The following is a 23,090-nucleotide window of genomic DNA, read 5'->3' as shown; positions in this document are numbered from 1 at the left end:
CCAGGAACCAGTTATTATAGCAAGGCACTGCTTCAGGTGTAGAGGGATGCTGAATTCACCTACTATTAACCTCTCGTTTTGTTGGCTGAAAAGACGTCGCAGCCAACTTAGATCCATTTACCTGTGTACCTGTCATAAATTGTTTATAAACCTTGAAAAGAGTTCTCTGACACTCTCGTCTTTTGGAAAAGACGCGAATAATTTGTCCATGGGCTATGAGTACTAGTACGTTGAGTTTTGGTAACTCACAAGGGAGGCCAAACGAGCCTAATTTTGTGAGTTGTCAGTCGCGTAATTTCGGTCGCAGAAATTCGCGTCTATTTTGCGACGCACCGTGTGGCAGGAACTGGACTTTTGTATGAAACCGAATGCAGCAGAAATTACACGACTGACAACTCACAAAATTAAGCTCGTTTGACCTCACCCATGAGGTGTGTCTAGAGTTCCTAGATGAATTATTTAACGATTTCTGCAATTGCAACATAAAACTGTTCATTCCTGAATAAAGTTGATTTGAAGTTCCTGAGGCGTCGACATATTCTTCCAAACTTGCTATGATTTTACCAATATCATGTAGGATAGGCCAAGTCACATGTGAAGATGTGTGTAAATCGAAAAATTCTTATTTGCTTTTGGTTTACCTTTTTGAAGTTATCAACAACTACCTTTAAGGATTGGATTACGTCCTATGTAATCTTTTTAGCAAGAAATTCAAAAGACACTGCTTTAGCAATCGTGGTTACAGTTTGGTCGCTTACAGATTCTTCTATCGCAAATCGTAAGAAGATATATTTGTTAATTCGTTTCCCCATACATAGGCAGCTGCGTTTACGTGGCTTTGCATTCATTAGTCCACGCACAGAATCCACTTCCATTTAATAGTTCCTGATGTCGATTTAAATTACGTGTTAGTATTATAGCAAGGCAGCAGACGCAAACGCTAAGATGAACTCAGTGTACTTTTTGATCATGTTAAACTGATTGCCCATTTTTTTTTTCACTAACTAATAGAGTACGTATGCTTCGAATAATATTATATCTAACGTACGTCGTACATGTATAAATAAATTTACAGTTTTACGCAATATTTAAGCAATGTAGTCGAGTATCTTGTCGAGATCCGATGTAACGGTAGTTCTCGTCCGCTTTACATCAACATGCGAATGAACGGTGTTGTCCGTGCAACACTAATGATTCATTGCATTCAGTATTGTAAAATCAAATGATTGATTTTACAATACTGATCATTTGATTGCTTTTCCTCTACTGGACATGTTAACAGTTTCAAAGACGGTTTTCTCTAATTGTTTAATGACAATAATGAATTTTTTACTTTATCAATACCAATAATTGAGTAAATGTTACCTACTAACACAATATTTTAAAAAGCTACTGACATTGATCTAGCAAAATGCTCTTTTTAAGTTTTTAAGTCTTGGGACAGCATTAAATATATTGTATTATCTGTTTTCTATCATCAAATTAACAATGATACAATTAAATAATAATTAATAATTCATTATTATTTACTCATCGTTCGTTGACAAAATAACACTTATCTAATGATCTTTCTCATTTCTAAATTCATAACGTTTTTCATGGAAATATAAATGAAAATTCTTTGTATCTAGGTATTTTGTTTTTCTAAAAAAATATGTGAAAAACTGAAATGTAGAAGCGGTTGTTTGTGTTTTTTGAACTGTACGCGTTAAGTCAAAACATGGTTGGTGTGATTTTCGTGACAAGCGTGTTTGTTTACCTTATTTATAAGCAAGACCGGCAATAGGTTCTGTGAATTTACACAATGATAAAGTCAGTTTTTAAAATATGTGTATTTTATACTAAACAAATGCGGGATATTAGTAATTTTGCCCGTAATAGACCTGATATCCTGAAATGATTCAAAGGTATAGTTTTGAAAATATGGTTGGCAGTTTTTCCAACACAATCTTTGATTGTATTTAGGTGCAGATAATTGAAGATAGCATAGTAAAACATCTCACTGTTTTCTCTTACCTGCTTCCTTATTTACCAGCTGCTGTTTCTTGTTTAATTTTAAATGGCTCTTGTAACTTATGTCTAAGAGGACTCATAATGCCTAGCAATAATAATTGATGACGTGTTAAAACCCAATTTCTTTAGTAATTCTAATTACTGATTAGGATATAGGTAGGTATATTTAAATAACGGCATTTTATTCCTTTAAATGAATCGTGAGTAGGTACCTATTTGCATTCATGTACCTACTTAACCCGTAAAAGTCAAAATAAACAGGACCAAGAATAGTATTGGTTTAACCATAAAACGCAGCAATAAACCTACTAAAGTTAGGATAATTTTACGGAGGTAGGTATAGAGGTCTATCTATATTTATAAATCGATCACAATACCTTTGTGCGTACCTACTTAACAGGAAAATATAGGTATAAAATCCGCCAGTTTAAATGTAGTTGGCAGTAACAAAAGTAGTTGCTCAGAAAATATACTGACGTCATCGAGCCGGTATCTGCCCTTTCCCTCCACCCTCCCACCCTCGCATCCTGGAGTTCGGTTCGCTTCGCGCTATCATCGTCGCACGGCGCACCACTACCAATGCCTTTATACACAGACGCAGCATGTCGGTTTCACACGGAAACGGGCACAGCGGGCGCGGCCATGTTGTAAGAGTAAACTTGGCAACGTCGCACTAGACATCGACCGATTTAATCACTGCCGCTCGCTGTTAAGTTTCTCGTTATCTATCCATGTACGTAGCTAATAATGTATTATTCTTATTTAAACATTTGTTATTTGCTTTAGGTGGTGTTTCAATATTAACAGGGTTTAAGCAGGAACCATTTTCATAAAAAATACGGTTATGAAAATTATTGTGTAGGCCGGGTTAGTATTTTGAGATACCTATTCATTGTTTGAATTTGTAGTAAAAATAATTTTGTTGATAGTAAAATACTAAATATTTATTACTGTATATTATCTATTATTCAAAATACTAAAATGTTCTCGTGATAATAGCAAAAATTACAGTGCTATTCAGTTTTAATTTATTAACACGCCATTTAATAATTTGCTGCTGATTCACGGTCTATATTTGCATTGCCAGTTGCCACAAACATAAAAAACTTGGTTTAGAGACACGACAACGTATGACGGGTTGTAAAGAAATATCATGAAATATGTAGTAAAGCAAGTCTGTCGGAGCGGCAACCGCGCATGTTGTTTGATACGGCGTCCAGAGCGGCAACGTCGCATTTTAAGTTTTAGTTTCGCCGCGTCATGACGACGCGCGCTGCTCGGTGCTCGCTGCGGCGCGATGAAGCTCGGCACTTCGGCAGTCGGCAAGAGCGCGCCCGGTTAGACGTGTTCATTATACAATGTACCTACACTAGCAACAAAAAAATATGATCATTTATGACTTCTATGTACCTACCTATTATAAATTCTGCTTATTTAGAATCAATTTGATTAAGATCATGTTAGTGTGGTATGTAATTATGTGTCCTATCTATGTTCTGTATGATTATATATCTACATACAATTTTTAAATTACTTGCTAACTTTAAAAGTAATATAGTTTTTTTTACACACCAAGGTGCTTTCCGTTAGCCATCTACCTCAGACCAATTACAGAACCAGTATCGCACACAAATTCACGAATATAATTGTCAGTAATTTTTAGAGTAGCACGAGGTAAATTCACCAATAAATGTATTCTGTGTCCTTACACCACACACTATAAATTTGGTTCGCGATACGCACACGTGTAATTTTTACACAAACTGAGAAACACATTGCTTCGACTCGTTGCACAGAATATTAGATTACTTGATCGATGTGTTCCGGCTGACGAATCGATTCTTTTTAGATATTGTTTTTATTACAAATTTGATAATTAAAATTGAAATACTTATAAATTAAACTTAACTTATAGTATACTAGAAGTTGTTGGCCGTTTTTTATACCATTTAATTACACAAACCTTAATTTTTAGGGAGCTCTTTACACGACGAAAACTATTACATCTGCAAAATGCATGAAGAAGGTATTACTGGAAACAACTCGACAGGAAAGCTTTTCGCGCATTGACCGCCAAATAAAGTAATGATTATGATATTCATACTATGTATTATACTATCAAATATCCAAACAAGCCTCAGTCACCAAACATTGTATTTATACAGAGGTACCTTAACTATGGTAAAAAGCTTGGTTTTCAGCGTCGGTCACAAAGAGGGAGTGATGTTAGTGCAACCACTCCCATCTCTCAACACGCTAATTCCTGAGACTTGCTTATGCTCTTCTGTAGGCTCTGCGATTATCGATTCACCTGTGCTCAACTTAATACACGACTAGTAGAAGCCCTGCGGTTTCACCCGCGTAGGTCCCGTTTGCCGTGGGAAGTTGGGGATAAAATGTATGTAATGCCTTTGACACTTACAATTGGTAAAATAATTTACAAAATTGATTGATTTACAAAACCCTCACAAACCATGCCTTTTTATAATATTAGTTTAGATATAGATAAACTATTTTTATTGTGATGATTTATTCGTTCTCTAAAGCTTTTAACTTATTAGTTACTTGAAATACTGTTCAAATATTCAAAATAGGTATAACTAATTTGCAATGGATGATATTTACAAAAATGATCGGAACTGTACAGTTAGATGGTCTGAGTTGAAATGGATCGTGTGTATGCTAGCAATTTGAATGGGTCTAAAAATTTACTAGTCTTTTAAACATCCCTCTATGTATTATTTTAATAATTATAAACTTATTGTCCCCTAGTGAAATCTTTTTGTAAAGGCAACTTAAGAAGGAATTGAATGCTGCATAATACTTAAACTGATACAAGTTGTATTTTAATAAACTCCATCAACTGTTATTGACTTTAGTATCCTCAGTGGTGCTTTGCAACTTACGCCCCCTCCTGGATCTCGTCTCCAGTCAAACAAAAGTCAGTCCATGTTACATTTGGATGAAAAATTTTCAATATAATTATTTCGATGTTAATGTATGCATGTCTATATGGAAACCTCTACAGTTATGACTTATCCTTGGCTGTACCAAGCTCTTTTAAATACGTAAATAAATTTAACGCCCCATATGAAATATTTTTAGTTTCTATTCAAATAAATTGCATTTATATTATTATAGTAGTTTTCTATGCGCTCGCTATTCATATTTATTTCAACTATTTTTAGTGCTTCATACTTAATTATTTCCCACACCTTTATATCGCTGTCCTTTGCCTGCAAATGAACTTACTAGATGACTTAAACCCCTTCATCTCTTCCAGCTATGGCCGAGTCCAGAATGTCAAGTTATTGGGTCGATTGGAGAGTGCGAGTGCGAGTTCTAACGCGAGTGCTAGCGGTATTTGTGCCACTGTTGCATTTATGGACATCAAGTCTGCATCGAAAGCACATAACGTGGAGCACGTATTGGACGAAAGAACTCTTACCACTGAGTATTACGAGCCAGCCGCGATACCATCGACCGCGGGCGCGCCCTCTGCCGGCTCGTCTCCTGCCGGCTCCGGTTACTCAGGTTCTTCATCCTCCGTGAATTCCGCACCTGCTCCCGTCTCCACCTCGCGTTACCACCTCTCGTGAGTATAGCTTTTCCTTAGCCACTATAGCCATCTGTTAGTATCACTTGTTTCACAACTGCGAGGCATTCGTTTCTGTATTAGCTAAATATAGGTCCCCATTTATTAGGTCACTAATATTCCTCTTTCCCCTCCAACTAAGTATAAATTTGTTCAATCAACGTTTATGATAATTGTCCTACGAATATGTGATTTTTAGTAAATATTCTTAATGCTTTAGAGCAAAATCGAACAGTAGTTACGTTTTAGGTTTAGTAAACTTAATTTGCTTGTGTAAAGTTACAATAGGGAATGCAATCCCCCAAAACCATACCACGGGATCCTACAGTAGTTGAAAACTGGAGTGAAAAGTGCGTATTCTGCGTTGTGGTCGTTCACTTTGTCGTAAAGTTTTGGTTATGTTGATGCGTTGATAGGAGTAGTTGCGTTTGTGATGAAACTGGTGATTTGTTCAGCGGTACACTTGCGGAAGGTTAATGGCTCAAAAAAAAAAAATGGTTTCTCGGAAGCATTACTACGTAGTTAGAAAGTAAAAATGACCTGCATTATTATTAACTTTATAAACATATCACGTTTAAGCAGAAAAATATACATGATATATCGCTGATAAAGCAATAATCTAAAGGTCGCTGCATACGGGACGAGACTTGGACTTAGACGTGGCGGAACGTGTCCACCAGCTCGCTGTCCCGTCTGTGTCGCCGTGGATGTTGCACATTCGTATGTATAGACTAAGAGCTAGCGACATGCAGACCTTCGTCATTTTATAAAAGTTGAAAGTTTGTCAGCTTATGCTCCTACCACAGGTAAGTACGGTAGCCAACTACCTATGTAGTTTGTACCGTGGTTACTTTAGGAAGTAGCAGCTTTCAAGAATTCCGACCCTCAAGTAAAAAGATGCAATTTTTTTACATTTTCCTCAGTGTAATATGAGAAATTATATCCCCACTCGGTAAGCAAATGGCTTCATGGAAATCCCTTTGCTAGAGACCTTTGAAATTTTATCTTAAATAGTGTTTTTGGAAGGGTTGCCGCGAAGCTAAGTAACTGCCAACTGGGAATATAATTTCTAATATGCATGTCGAGGAAAATATAAAAAAAATACATTTTAAACTGAAACAGTGAAGAGTCTGGATCCTTGAAACCTGTTACCTCCTAAAGTAATCATTCTACAAACTCCATAATTGGCTGCCGTACTTACCTATGATAAGAGCATGAGCTGGCAAACTTTCAGCTTTTATAAAATGTGGAAGGTCTGGCTGTAGCTGTCTGGCCATCATGTATTTTATATGAAAATATATTCTCAAAACTTTCCGGTCCCGTCCGAGATAAACTACGTCACGTATACACGAGCTTTAATATCAGTATCGATAACATATTATCTCGATGATTGTATTCGATGAAATGAGATAATCGGAATTATAATGGAATACAAAGAAGCAGAATAGTAATCTGATAACAAGAAAATTATACTTAAGTAAAGGAAACGAAAGGAAAAGAGTACCGAAGGATTGACTTCTATACCTAATTTTATCGTGTGTGTAATGTGCGTGCCACTGTGCGTGGATGTGTGTGTGTGTGTGTGAGAAACTAATAGTCTCTCACACACACACACCCACGCACAGTGATGTTTAAAGAAACTAAGTGTAGTTATAGTTATTAAAAAAACAACTGTAAAAACAAAATAAATACATATTTTACTTGCATCCGATATTAATCAACAAAAATAAAACGCCAATAAGGTTAAAATAACGTCAATAAACAATGGAAATGACACGTAAGTAATTTTAAACTCGATAAATTATTGATTCAATTTTTTGCATGTGCTAGGAAATTGAAATTCTCTTCAAGAAATGCAACACTGATACACAGTAATAATGGTAGATTGATGTCCTTTTGAGGTTTTCTGTCAATGTTGGAAGGGCGCCATCAAGTAATGCCTCGAAAACTTGGCATTGTTTTTTTTTAATATTGCACTTATTGTTTAGTAGTATAAGTTTAGGTATATAGTACACAGGCCTACATCTGGCCTGAAAAGGACCAGTTATCACGATAACGTGCTTACTATTTTTAGTTCTCGACAAGTAATACATAAATAAATTCTTTATTTCTGTTTAAAAATCATAGAATAAAAAATAACATCTAATAAATAAAATTCTGATGATCATAATATGTTAGTTTCATATCAGAGCCTATGATAATAGAAAAGAGATTAGACAGGTTTGTTGTCTGCTTCAGCCATAAACAAATCCGTTTTGACTTGGTATGTATGATTGTATAATATTTTTTATTAAATCAACAACATAAAATGCACATTATTTTAATTACTGCCATCCACTTTGTGTTTCTTGAAAAAAAAAAAACAATTACTAATTGGCAATAACAGTTAATTGATTAACTGGTTTGAACAGTCTAACGAGGTCTCGTATCATTTATCGGACATGGCGTAAGTACCTTAAATTAAAGTACCTTAAATTGCCTAAAGTTACACCAGAAAATTAAGAGATATGGCGTTTGCCGTGGAATTTTGGATTCATGTAGGAACAATACTTTTTATACTCGTGTCCAATTCTAAGAAGCTCGTAATATTTTGTTTGCGTTTCTTTAGTTGTTCAAACGTTAGGGTAACTGTATTATGTTCGAGAAGCATTGTATTTTTTACACACTAAAATGAGAATAATGCAAATATATCTGACATTGTACAAACTTTTCCTACGAACCGCACCTTGCTTTTATTTTGTTAGAGTTTTGTCGTACTTATTAAATTATGACTGTGTCGTACATGTAATATGTGTACCAACTAATTTAACCACGTTTTAAGTTTTAATTTAAACAATACTGAATAGTCGAAATAATAATTCATACAATAGTAATAATAATAGTTTTAAGAATACTGGATAGTTTAAATAATAATTGGTTAGTCATAAATAAGTGCTTAGTAACTTTATCTGTTTTCTTTGTTTGGATGCCAGAATTAAAATGTACTTTTTCGTCTTTTAACAACGAAGTTGCCATGAAAACTCGCGTCATAATTTAGGTAAAATACGACGTAATATTTACTCAGTCTTTCGTTTTTTTATAACGAAATATATATAAGCCGATTACAAGATTTTGAAGGATTGTGGGATGGTGACCAACGGTGTTAGTTTTCGCTTTTTAGTGTAATACAATTTTTGAAGTCGGTTAATTTTTTTTGGTTAAAAGATTTTATTTATATTTTCAACGGGTTTTTTTTTTATTTATTGTTGCGGTTTCTGAAAATCTATCCATATAAAATTAAGATTATCATTCAAACTTGTCTAAATTAAAATTTTATCAAAATTATGTCACCCGTTTCTGAGATTTGAAAAAATACATCTAATTATTCAAGAATTGCTCGCTTTAATTATTTAGATATTTGGTAATAGTGGTTTTTCAGATTCGAATTGATATATCTCCCGTCTGGTTTGGTTATATTGCGGGATTGCAGTCTCTGTCCTTACAACCACCATCTGCCGATTAAATGCTTGTTTAAGTTGTTAAGGGCCAAAAAGTACCATACAATATTGAGCAAATTAACTTTGCTTAGCATTTCCAAGAGAAAAGTTATACTTTCCTGGGCGATTATTGGTTACGATAACTATTATCTATATGCAGATTATTGACAATATGTAACAAAAGAATGAAGTTAAAGATAGATAGATATATACATACATATATATATATATACATAGATAGATAGATACATACAGTAACATTTTTCATAGACATCAATCAAAATATCTAGACTAATGGTACCAGCAGATGGCTTGTGATATTTTCTGCTGCGACGATCCTTTTGACGGTATTTGTCGCTTGGTGTACATGTGGCATTTCATGTCAAAAACTAATTAATCAAAACTTGTAAAATAATTACAAATACATATATAAACGCTTTAAATGCTTGCAAACTTGTGGTGATTTATGCTCATAGATTAATAATATAGATTAAGCATGTCCGTCATTAGTCTACGCACCTACAATGGATGCCGCCGCCGCCGCCATGCCCATGTTCCAGCGTCTATCACATGGATTGCAGTGTTCATTTTGGATTGCAGTGGGGAATACATACCCGATACAGTGACAGTGTAAAGTGGCTATGTGCTAGTGCGTGTACGGATGCGTGCTATCTAGTGTACCAGTGTTCTCGGATATGTACGATTATTATTCAAGAGCGCTACTTCGGATCACTTTGGCTGGCGGCGGATCCAACTTCGTTTTATGTATGCACCTTGTTATTAACGCTAATGTTATTGATCAGTGTTTCTACTTGTTTAACACATTTTATAACATGTTCAACTAAAGGCTTTATTTGGTTATCTTATCTTACATGATGTTTTGATATTTTAATTCAGCTACCAAATTGGTGTTTTGAATTATTTTATGTGTGTTGTATTTTGATAAATTTATCAATTTTCTTAATAAATTTGAAGATAAGAAGTTGAAAATCAACTTTTTATCTTCAAATTTAGCACAGAGGGGTACCAGTACTGCTACAGTTAGATGTATAGTATTTAACCGCCCTATAATCATTTTCAGTAATTTTGAAAACCTTTAATAAATTATTCATACAAAATAACACAATAAATCTTAATTGATTGATTGTACTGTTGTGATTAACTAAGTATTTGGTTTAAACGTGGTGCTTTTTTATTACGGAAACGTGTAACGATGATGACACCGGGTACCGACGGCCTAATGTAGCTCTCCGAGTGTAATATAATGAGTGGATTCATTATTAATCCATATTCGGCTCATTGTTGTGCTCGAATCTTCTCTCACAATGAGAGGGGCTAGGCCAATAGTCCACCACGCTGATCTAATTTCCGATTGGCAGTCTTCACACAATTCTCTAGTATGCAGGTTTTCTCACGTTGTTTTTCCTTCACCGTTTGAGACACGTGATATTTAATTTCTTAAAATGCACACAACTGAAATGATTGAGGTGCATGCCCCGGACCGGATTAGAACCCATATCCTCCGGAATCGGAGGCAGAGGTCATATCCACTAGGCTAACACAGCTCTATGATAAGTGAGTATAATGAGTGGATATCTCGACCCAATTTCCACAACTTGTGGCAAAGATAGAAATGCAGGAGATGCCGAAATAATAACACTCATACAATCACATAATTTCTACGATAGCCTATGTCGGCTGTTGTTTTGCCCTAATAAGGTAAATAAACCTAATTGCTCTAAAGGATTTCCGTATAAGTATTTCAATAACAATTGTCCTCGATCGACACTTCCACCATGACTTCATTTCCTAAACACACATTAAGGTCGTTGTACATTCACTCATTCATAATATTCTAAATAGGTATATTGGTGTATTAATAACAATTAACAAGATGAAAAAGGATTTTATTTCTCATTTTTAGAAATTGGTTAAAATAATTATTTGTTATGCGAATTTAAAATTTTTGTGTTTTGTGAGTGAATACCAAACAAGCTAAGGATTGCTCTAAGAATGAACGATGTGCAACCCCCGAAGGTCATGAAATTGTTAATTAAACTCTCGATCATGTCATCAATATTCTCTTTCAGTGCACTTTTGATACTCCACTCACTTATATTTTCAGTAATTCTGTTATAAATCCCCACTTTTACCCCTCAGAACTTTTAAACGGCTTAACCAATTTTCATCAAAAATGTCTATGAATACTCGCACATAAGTCACCTTTCATACAAAACAAACTAAATTGATATCGCGTCATCCGTTCGGGAGCTTTGGTGCCACAGACAGACTGACAGACAGACAAGTAAAACTTACAACCCTCTTTTTGCGTCGGGGGTTAAAATACGGGGGTTCGACGATTCGTTATTTCCGTATATTTTGTCAATTTTCAAAAATGCCCGCTAAGAAAAAAATCTGGTACGTATCGTTAGAAATACCCATTTGGATCAATAATTAGTATCGCACAAATCAATAATTGGTTTAGACCAATCTTTGTAAGATACCACCAAGATATTATAAAGGTTAGAACCAAGTTATAAAGTTTCGATGACTCGTCACTTCTATACATTTTATTGAATTTCGTAAGCGCCCACCAATAAAATAAATGATACTTATCGTTATAATTAGCCTTTTGCAGCAGTAGTCACTATGGCATAAAAGTTGTAGTATAGCTCTTAGTCAAGTTATACAGTTTCGATGATTCGTCAAATCTATATATCTTATTAATTTTATAAAGTGCTGTTTAACAAAAATATGGCAATTATCGTTAGAACTGCCTATTTGGAGCAATATTTATTATAGCACAAATGATGCAGGATTATTCTGAACCATGTAATACAGGTTCTATGTCTCGTCACTTCTATGTATTTTACTAGCGGACGCCCGCGACTTCATGGATTTTTCCGGGATGAAAAGTAGCCTATGGGTTAATAACGTAGCTTACTCCAGAGTGAAATCTATTTCCATTCCAAATTTCAGTGGTTCGGTTCAATAGTCGCAGCGTAAAGGAGAAACAAACATACACACACACAGACTTTCGCCTTTAAAGTATTGGTGTGATAACGGACCCGGTCAATGTTCTCTTTTACTTCACATCTTGCACATCTTCCCTACCCCTACCTTACCCTACTCCCTACCTAAACCTACCGTGCACCTAATTTTCCCCTACCCTACCGCTAACCCTACCCTACCCTACGTATACTTTACCTCTACCTTACCCGTACCCTACTCCTTCCCTACACTACCCTTCCCCTTCCCTATCATACCCCTACCCTACCCTACTCGAACCCTATTTTACCTTACACCTTCCCTACCTTACCCCTACCCTACCCTTACCCTTAGCAAAATCGGTCCTGCTTTTTGAGCGTGGTGCGATGACCAAAGGACTATTTCCCAAGAGACTTCTATGCTTCTATACTTACTTAATATTATAAAGAGGTAAAGTTTGTAAGTTTGTAACATTCTTTAAACGGGGTAATCTTCGAAACTACTGGTCTGATTTTAAAAATTCTTTCACCAGTAGAATGCTACATTATCGGGGAGTGATATAGGCTATATTTTATATTGGTATCATATATATTAGCCGAGTTATCACAGTTTTTGTCATACAGGTCGGACTGAAAATCCTCTTAAACAGACTTATTCGCATGCGCTGCCTTAACTATTGTGTAAAATTGAAATTAATGGAGGCTATATGTATCTTTAAAAGTTCTACAAAAAAGTCCGCGACACCATATATCTATCTTCTATATATTAGAAGATATAGTACCTTTTGTGTTTTAAAAATTATAAATATAATATACTTAGGTTTGCGTCATTATTTATGCTACTTAAAATCCTTATCAAAATAAATTATTTAATAATCACAAGAATATTATGGAGATAAGATTTGCCCTTTATAGTATGTTAATTAGTTAAATAATTTGGGAGATAATACAAAATTTCTAAAAGACGCAGAAATTCCGCTACATGACGCCCCGCGCTTTCAATTACGTAGTTCCCGTTCCTGTGTGAATATGGGAATCAAACATAGCCTATGACACTCGCAAATAACGTAGCTTTCTATTGGTAAAACAATCTTTCAAATCGGTCCAGTAGATCCAAAGATTACCTCCGACAACCACACAAACTTTACCTCATTATAATTTTAGCATAGAAGTCTCTATTTCCCTTTGTCATCGCACCAAGCTCATAGGGCTGGACCGATTTTGCTAAGGGTAGGGGTAAGGTAGGGTAGGTATAGGGTAGTACGGGTACGGGTAGCGTAGGGGTTGTGTAAGGGTAGGGTGGGGTACGGTAGGGTAGGGGAGGGTATGCCTAGGTTAGGGCTAGGTAGTGGTAGGGTAGGAGTAGGGCAGGGGTAGGGGTAGGGTAGGGGTGGGCCTACCCCTATCCTAGCACTATCCAAGGGGTGGGGAAAGAGAAGATTATGGGTAGCGTAGGGTACGACGATGTATTATCTCCGAAACTATATAACTAATTGACTTACTGTAAAGGGCAAATCTTAACTTTATAATATCCTTGTGATTATTAAATAATTTATTTTGACAAGGATTTAAGTTTAGTTGCATAAATAATGACGTAAACCTAAGTATATAAAATTAATATTGAAGAACTTTTAAAGGTACATAAAGCCTTCATACATTGATTTTAATTTTACACAATGGTTAAGGCAGCGCATGCGATTAAGTCTGTTTAAGAGGAGTTTCGGTTCGTCCTGTATAACAAAAACTGTGATAAGTATGTTAATAAGCCTATAGCACTTCTCGATAACGAAGCATTCTACTGGTGAAAAAATTTTTGAAATTGGATCAGTAGTTCTGAAGATTATCCCTTTCAAAGAATGTTACAAACTTTACCTCTATAATATTAGTATAGATGATTCACATCACTATAGGTCTTGACGACATCACTGATGTCATTATTTTTATTAAATTTTGATTTAAATTCGTTTAAATACGGGAGTAACTCGAGCAAAAAAGGTGTACGTCCGCCCTCGCGAAGGGCTGGGAGCTGTATGGCGTTCTCTTGTTCGTAGGAAATTTCTTACAGAAATTGAATAAATGTCACGAAAATAATAATCATGAAAAAATTATGTACAGAATTAAAGGTAAATACATTTTCTACAAAACAAAGTAAAGGACATGCCCCAATTTTGTATGGACGCTGGGCCGTGTCAACTAAGCAGAACAAATTATTTTTATCTTAATAGAACATAAAATATAGGGCTTAAAACCTAAAATAAAAATTTTTTGGAACCCGCATATTTTTTTAATAAAATGCATTTTTTTCATTAGCAGACAACATTAATTAAGATTTTTTATCATGTCAACATGCTTGTAACTCATACCCTGTTAGATTGTCAGTGATCTTCGCGTAATAGCGTTCGTATTTATCTAATTAATGCGGGTTCCAAAAATTCTGAAAAATATTTTCTCAATAGCAATTTGTATCTTCTATCCATAAAAAATACTATCTACCTGCTTAAAAATTATAAATAATATAGGCCCATTTTGGGACATGTCCTTTCAAATTAATAGTGTTAAAGATAAAGATGAATAAGTTATAGAACAATTTAAGTCATCATCATCATTATATCAACCGATGGACGTCCAAACATCACGATACTCGTTTGATGTCGTCAGTCCACCTGGTGGGGGGTCGACCAAGTCTGCGCCTTCTAGTGCGGGGTCGTCATTATATGTGGCCCGCCCATTGCCACTTCAGCTTTGCAACTCGTCGATCGGCAGTTCACCTCTTTCTCGAAATTGGACCTACCATATATACACGTATATGTATTCGTTTACAATTTCGAGAGCAGCGTTCTCAACTATAACTGGGTGGAGCGATACATGAGCATTTTCGTTTTGACCATGTTAATTTTCAGGCCCACTTGTTGAGAAACTCTACTGAGGTCATTGAGTATGGTACTAAGGTCATCCATAGTAGCTGCCATGATTATCATGATGATCATCCGCGAACCGCAGTAGAGTGATGTATTCGCCATTAATGTTGATGCCTAGTCCGTCACAGTCTAAAAGCTTAAAGGCGTCCTCCAGTGCGGCGGTAGATAGTTTTGGAGAGATCACATCCCCCTGACGTACTTTTTATATTGATCTTAATAAGCTATTTAAAAATATTCTAATGGGGATGATGACTAGGTTTGAATATATTGATTTTTATGATACATTCGGGTAAATAAGGTCAATGTCTGGATATTTGCAAAATAAATAAGATTATAAAATTCAAAATCTATTAAATTTTTTTATCGTAATTAGATGAAAATTCATACAGTTTTAGCTTCCTTACATTAAATGTGACATTTCTCAATAAATGAACTATAAACATAAACGCACAAATTACAAAGATACTAGTAATTTTGTTTGAACGTCCATACAAACCTAGCGATCAGCGAGCCAACGACGTCACTAAATCGTGCCATTTTGTATGGAGCGTTTTTCAGGGATCCGCGGCAGCGCCGCAAATCTGACCCTTTAAATCCCTGTAGCTCCGAAAGTAATGATCGCAGATACCCTGTTACTTTTACAAAATTGCTTTGCTATTAATTTATTAATAGTATACTCTTAATTTATATACAACTAGCGGACGCCCGCGACTTCGTCCGCGTAAAAATCGATGTCAACTTTCAACCCCTATTTCAAATTCTATTTTGCAAGTTTTATAACTTATACCTAATAAATAGTCCACTTATCATTTTACATTTACAAATGTACCTAGAAAAATTAAGGACTTTCCGTACAAACTTTCTACCCCTACTTCACCCATTTTTGATTTTGTTTTCGCGACAAAAAGTATCCTATTATCCTTCTACGTATTATGGTCTCAAATTGTTTTAAGTATCATTTGAATTCATTCTGTAGTTTCGGCCAAAAAAAAGGCAAACAGACAGACAAAAAATAGAAAATAGGCTTCAGTATCGAAAAATAGAAAATAGTTTAATTATTTTGATAAGGATTTAAGTTACGTAGCATAAATAATGACGCAAACCTAAGTATATAAAATTTATCATTTTTAAAACACAAAAGGTACTATATCTGCTAATATATTGAAGATAGATATATGGTGTCGCGGACTTTTTTGTAGAACTTTTAAAGATACATAAAGCCTCCATACATTAATTTCAATTTTACACAATGGTTAAGGCAGCGCATGCGAATAAGTTTGCTTAAGAGGATTTTCGGTCCGACCTGTATGACAAAAACTGTGTTAACTCAGCGAATATATATCATACTAATATAAAATTTAGCATATAGCATTCCCCGATAATGTAGCATTCTACTGGTGAAAGAATTTTTGAAATCGGACCAGTAGTTCCGAAGATTACCCCATTTAAAAAATGTGACAAACTTACAAACTTTACCTCTTTATAATATTAGTATAGATATAGATTATTATTAAATGGCAGTTACGGCAGTCAGATTAACTCGTTCGTCTCCCAGTCTTGATTCTTAGTCCACTAAAAATGTAAATTTAAGTTAGCCAAAATTCGCATAGAGCTAAAAATTTGTATAGACGTTAAATAAATACATATATTACAAATTAAATGTCAAAAACGAACCTGCTTTTATAAAATAAAATAATCTAAGGTCAAAAGTCTCAAATTCAGGTTTTCCCATGTCTGAAACCGTAAGTAGTATCGTAAAAGTAGGTTACTCAAGAGATGAGAAGTTGCGTTATCTCACGATCGGTGATTCGTGAATGGTGGAAAAAAGTATTAACATACGAAAATTGTATGATCTACAAGTTTCTAGGGTTCCGAACATACCTACTTACAACAAAAACATACGTACGTAAAAAAAATAACTTTGAATTTAGTACACATATCAATTCCTGCGTCCCTAACCCAGAGGTGCATCTTGCATAGATGCAATCTTAAAATAGGGGGGAGGGGGTTGCCCCAAAAGTGCCCCCTTTTGGGGGTAAAATAAAAAAAAACTAAAAAAAATTGTAAACTAGGAGGTACACTCAAATGTATTTTTTTTATAATATTATTTATTTAAAAAAAAATTAGGCTGACCAAGTAATATTTTTATTTAGGATATTTGAAATCATAAATCAGTTTTTTCAATGCTGTAGTTGCTGAAGATCTGATTTTTGTTAAACATTTCGGATAAAATTACCAATTTATTATGATAGTACTTTCAATAAAATTTAGTCTTAGTCTTATGTAAGTCACAAATACAAAGATTGTCTTACGGAGAGCGATATGGGTCAAGCTCCCTTAAATTAGGATAATAAAAAAGCTTTAGTCTTCCCTATTTTTACGATAATACTAAACGGTTTTAGAGAAAAATAGGTCTTTTTGGTTTTGATGAACCGATTTGGACGAATTTTGCTATAAAGATAAAATTGAGCCTTAAAGTAAATCATAGGCTACTTTTTATCGCACTAAAAAGGAGGATGAAACACCAAAGTCCTATAGTTTTCAAGTTATTTTAAATCTATACTAATATCTATACTAATATTATAAAGAGGAAAACTTTGTTTGTATGTTTGTTTGTTTGTTTGTTTGTTTGTTTGTAATGAATAGGCTCAAAAACTACTGGACCGATTTTAAAAATTCTTTCACCATTCGAAAGCTACATTATCCACAAGTAACATAGGCTAAATTTTATTTAGGAAAAAAATAGTGTTCCGTAGGATATTTGGGTTTTTTGGACACAAGGTGTAAATAATCAAACAGAAAAGTTACTTGTCTTGTGTACGCTGCCTAAACTATAAAAGATAGAACCATAAAATGTTCTAATTAATTGTAGATCTTATAAATATCTACAAAAAAGTCCGCGACACACTATACCTATCTATGTCGAGTGAGGCACAACAACCATTTTTTTTTATTTAAAAATTTTGATTTTTTTTGGACTATATTTAAACGCATTTATTTAACTCATGCTATTAAAGTTTATCAAAATAAACTATTTCATCACAAGTACAGTTTATGTAGATAATATTTGGTCCTTGAATGATTAAAATTGGACGTTTGGTTTTGAAGTTATGGCGAAATTAAAATATTACGATTTCTGCTGCACGGCCCGCTGCGAAGTGGGCGTCACCAAGGCGGGGGTGCGTAAGGTATTTTTAAGAAATGTTTCGTGGTACTTTCGAATCGTCCGTAGGTAGGGGTAGGGTAGGAGTGGGGTAAGGGTAGGGTAGGGGTAGGGTAGCGGTAGAGTAGGGGTAGGATAGGGGTAGTTTACATCAAGTTTCACGCGGACGAAGTCGCGGGCGTCCGCTAGTATATAATATAGTAAGTATACAGGGTGCTCGAGAGTATTTCCCATAACTCTATGGTTATATTCTTCAAGGATTTTTTTTTCTTGTTGAGTAAGTGCCGATGGCTCCTTGTGGGACCACTACGGCGACACCGGGGGGTTTGGGCAAGCGCAGAAGCATCGCCAGATGAGAACCGAAGGCTGAAATAAAGAGGACGGAGGACGGAACGACTCTCTAAGGGCGTCTCCTATGAGACTCGGACCTCGGCTTAGAGAGCCATTCGAGATTCATAGATCTAAAATAGGGTTAGTTGACTCATATCAAATAAAATATAAACAATATTAATTTCGCATAGTTCATGGAATAAGGGGAAATATATGAATATTAAATAATAAAAGTTAAGGATTTTGTTTTCGGATTTCTCAAATTTTTCTGTCTTGAATCAGTTTTTTCAATGCTGTGGCTGCTGTAATTAAGATTTTAAAGATCTAATTTTTTAACACATTACGGATTAAATTACCAATGTATTATGCTACTATATGATTTGTAGAAGAAAACATTGATTTTCTTCTATAAAACAATATTTGGTGTATCTACCATTTGCGTTTTATCCATTAATTACGGGACACCCATTTCTTGAAATCTGTTTAAACTGTCTGAAGTCTGTTAAACTCTTTTCTTCCCTTAATGGAGTTAAGGAAGGAACAGGGTTAAAAAATTGTAAAAAAATATAAATCATATGTTAAAATATTATCAGTATAAATCAGTTCTCACGACAAAGTTGCAGGCGTCCGCTAATATTTAATAATTATTAATTAGGTTAATTAATAAACAAATATTTTAAAAATAACAAAAACGATTTAATTTATTTTTCCGAAATTGTTTATAAATTATGTTTTGAATAAAATAAACACTAAATATACCTTTTATATTATATTACCTTCGATTTAAACCATTCTAAACTTAGAAGGACGACGCGACGCAAGAAATGTGCCCTTTCGTATCTTGTTCAATCTTAAGTGTAAAATGTTAATGGTTAGTATTATCTTAATCCCTTTTACCAAGCCTTGTTAAAATCTATACTAATATTATAAATCTGAAGAGTTTATTTGTTTCTTTGTTTGCTTGAACGCGCTAATCTCAGGAACTACTGGTCCGATTTAAAAAAATATTTCAGTATTAGATAGCCCATTTATCGAGGAAGGATAAAGGCTCTATATTATCCCCGTATTCCTACGAGAAAAAGAACCACTCGGAGTCAGCTAGTGTTAACATAATATTTCGGGGTTGCAAAAAGTCTTCAATATCAATACATATTATAAATAAAATTTAAGTAACTAAAACACAAACAAGCTTTTTTAAAATTTTAATCTGTCTGTTCGGGCTAATCTTTTTTGCTGGACTGATTTTATTGGGACTTTCACTCTCCAGTATACATAGATAGAAGAAATGCATAGCTTCCGCGCCTTTAAAATATTAGTGTTATACCCGTGCGAAGCTGGAGCGGCTCGCTATGTTTTTATTTACATACATCGCACAGACTGGTATTTGGTCCTAAAAGTTGGCCAAAATCATTTTTTTTATATTAGTTCTACTCCCTCTAAGCTATTGTTTCCAAAAACTAGTATAACCGCTCTAAACAATAAAAAAAAAACACAAAGCGCTAGTACCATCCATCACGTGGTAATCTCAGTCGAAAGTTACCGTTCGCCTAACTTGTACGTGAGATTGTTCGATGCGCGAAATTTTCTTTGTTTTGAAATATTTGCTACATTGTGACTAAACGATTTTGTGTTGGTTTTCATTATGGATTGTGCACAACCAGGTATGTACTTTATTTGACAATTAATTTTAACAACTGACGTATAGCCTTTCTTCATTTATGCCCTTGAAAAGTAAGCAATAAAAAACTTTCTATAAAGAACACATTTTGGAAGATCAAAGAGGGTTTTAATATGTTTCTCACCATTTCTAAGTCAAAATTATAATTGTTAGTTATAGAGTAGACCTTATAGAATATAATTAAGCACGAAACAGCCACCCCAAAGTACCCCCCTATTATTGGTGATGTTTTTTCGTACGTACTTTAGATTCTCAGAAAATAACGTTTTAATTCAATTTTGTGTATTTTTGTAGGCCCATCTGGAATAAGGGTTTTGACTCGAAATGATTTATTTAATATAATGGAACGCTCTGATTCCTCAACATTTATTAAAAAGTTGGAATTTATGGAGCGGGAACTACTCAATCAGTATGCAGAAAATGACCAAAATATTGCTGACGTAAAGCAAAAACTGTCAATTATCAGACACCAATTCAAACAAAAATGGGCAGCTGCTCGCAATACAAAGGCCAGATTCCTAGAAAACAATGCCGAATGGCTTAGAGGATGCATATCGCTATTACCTGCACAATAGTTAATTAGTTTATTACTTCAATTTTAATTTTGAGGTAGTAATGACTAAAATGTAAAGTATTAGTTCGAGTACAACTATAGTCTTTTTATCACAGGAGTAAGTCCCGGTAGACCTCAAAAGTCATTCTCAGACTTGAGTGAAAGAAGCAAAAGACGAAAAACGAAAGATATTAGATCGTCAGACCCAGATGGGTTGACGTATGCAACGCAGATGAAAGTACGGGAGACGGGCAAAGTAGATGCATTACAAATTGTAAAAAAACTTGACAAAAACTCCCAAAAGAGCAAGGAAATATGCAGCAGCGATGAAAAAAGTATCGCTGAGGAAGAACAGGACAAATCAAAACATTTACGTGCCTTGTTCATGTATACTGAAGCGGGATTGATGGCAAAATCCTACCCCATCTTCACCACGTTATTGTCGGCCAATAAGAATTCGATTTATAAAAGAAACCATAGACGTAACAAACGAATAAATTGATTATATTAAGTCACAAATAACAGCGCTCACTAAAAGCGAAGTCAACCATTTTTATATCAAGCCTAAAATGCCGTTCACCATAGTTGATGGAAAGGTGTGCAATGCTGCTACGCATACTAAATCTACAGTGAGATGTTACTTATGCGGCGCTACGTCATCACAGTTCAATGATTTGGAGAAAATGAAGCCATGCATAAAAGAAAATATGGAATTCGGTTTATCTTTGTTACATGCTCGCATAAGATTTTTTTAGAGCAAAAAAATGGAATGTGCGCCTTACTGCCGAGGAAAAGCAAGCAGTAGAAAATAAAAAAAAGAAATACAAGATAAGTTCCGAGAGCAACTTTACCTTTTACTTTACCAAAAGCCAACTTTGGTAATACCAATGACGGAAACACTAGTAGGCGGTTTTTTGAGAAATTTGAAGTATCGGCGGCAATTACTAGGAATAGACCTTAATTTGATTTATCGAATGAAAGTGGTTTTGGACACATTGTGCTGTGGTTTTAAAATAAACGTGGAGGCGTTTGAAACATATTGTCAAGAAACAGCTAAGTTATATGTTTCTTTGTATAATTTTTACCCAATGTCTCCGCCATTACATAAAGTTTTATGTCATGGGGCTGAAGTGGTAGCGGAAGTCATTCTTCCTATTGGGCAATTGTCCGAAGAAGCGGCAGAAGCACGCAACAAACACATAAGAATGTTTCGGCTCAATTACGCCCGAAAGTTTTCCCGGGTAGCTTGCAACGCAGATGTCCTGCAGTGACTCCTCTTAACCTCTGACTCTGTTTTAACGGGCATGAGGAAGAGGAAGAGTAAAAAAAAACTTGCACTTTCAGACTACGTTTTAAGTTTGTTACTGGAAAGTGACATTTTTAATGTAAACTTCAAAGATGACGACGAAAATGACGATTAAATGCTTGTAAATATTATGTATGCCTTATTTTTACCTTTTCCTAACTAAAAATGAAATAAAACAATATTAGACAGCCATTAGAGCTTTCAAATATTGATGGCCAACTTTTAGTACCAAATACCTGTCTGTGCATCGTTCACAGTTTTTCTGTAGTGTATTTAGTATTAGCATTGCACCCGTGCGAAGCCGGAGCGGGTCGCTAGTTATACTGTAAACCTTCCTCTTCAATCACTCGTATCTATTTAAAAAAAAACTCATCATAATCCGTTGCGTAGATTTATAGATTGAAGCTTACATAGGGATATAGGGACAGAGAAAGCAACTTTGTTTTATACTATGTAGTGATAGTGATATAGTACGCGACCTATAAGTTGACTTTTGCGCAGAAAGAAATTTTCGGATACGATGTACGGACGAATAACTATAGCTTGACGACATTACTGACTGATGATTTGACATATTTAATGAACTGGGCAACCACGGTGCACGCTTTTAACACTTTTAGACTACAAGCCTTGAACAAAAATTCAACAAACAGAAATTCCATTCACTCGCGTACTCACCACTGTACCGCTCAGAAATGACGGCATAGTGCTCAGAGTTATTTTCTGATCCAGCAGTTAAGCGAAATCTTCTTTTGGTTGTTGGTCGCAGCTTTTCGCTTTAAGACCATTGACTGCAACAACTATCGGAACAATATTATTTGACTCAACATTCCACATGGCGGTAATTTGGATTTGGTCCAAGTATTATGATACTTTTTCCTTTTCGGTTTAAACATGTGGAAAAGTATTATCAACAATTATTGCACGGCGCACTGACCGATCGACTAGCACATCATGTCTAATGGCAACAATATACCTGTCAGTGATAATCGTTCGGTCCCAGTAAAGCACTGCTATTTTCAAGAACTGATGCTGGGTCGTACCTATAGTAAGGCATCTCAAAATCGATAA

General features: G+C 34.9%; 1 protein-coding gene across 4 annotated transcripts in view; it reads left to right on the top strand.

Annotated features, from left to right (window-relative positions):
- Positions 1 to 23,090, top strand: part of LOC112049069 (protein split ends) — a 90,530-nt gene that overhangs the window by 16,182 nt on the left and 51,258 nt on the right. Inside the window, exon 2 of one of the 4 annotated variants that reach the window (XM_052887472.1) lies at positions 5,297 to 5,608. The exons of 2 other annotated variants lie outside the window; for them this stretch is intronic. In XM_052887472.1, coding sequence (XP_052743432.1) covers positions 5,297 to 5,608 — 312 coding nt within the window. Of the gene's footprint in view, positions 1 to 5,296; positions 5,609 to 23,090 lie in introns of those variants that run through there. One more of the 4 variants, XM_052887474.1, reaches the window with a different exon arrangement.

This window comes from Bicyclus anynana, chromosome 19, assembly GCF_947172395.1.
Source record: "Bicyclus anynana chromosome 19, ilBicAnyn1.1, whole genome shotgun sequence".
Classification (NCBI taxonomy): Eukaryota; Metazoa; Arthropoda; class Insecta; order Lepidoptera; family Nymphalidae; genus Bicyclus; species Bicyclus anynana.
This window is presented reverse-complemented; position numbering and strand designations above follow the sequence as displayed.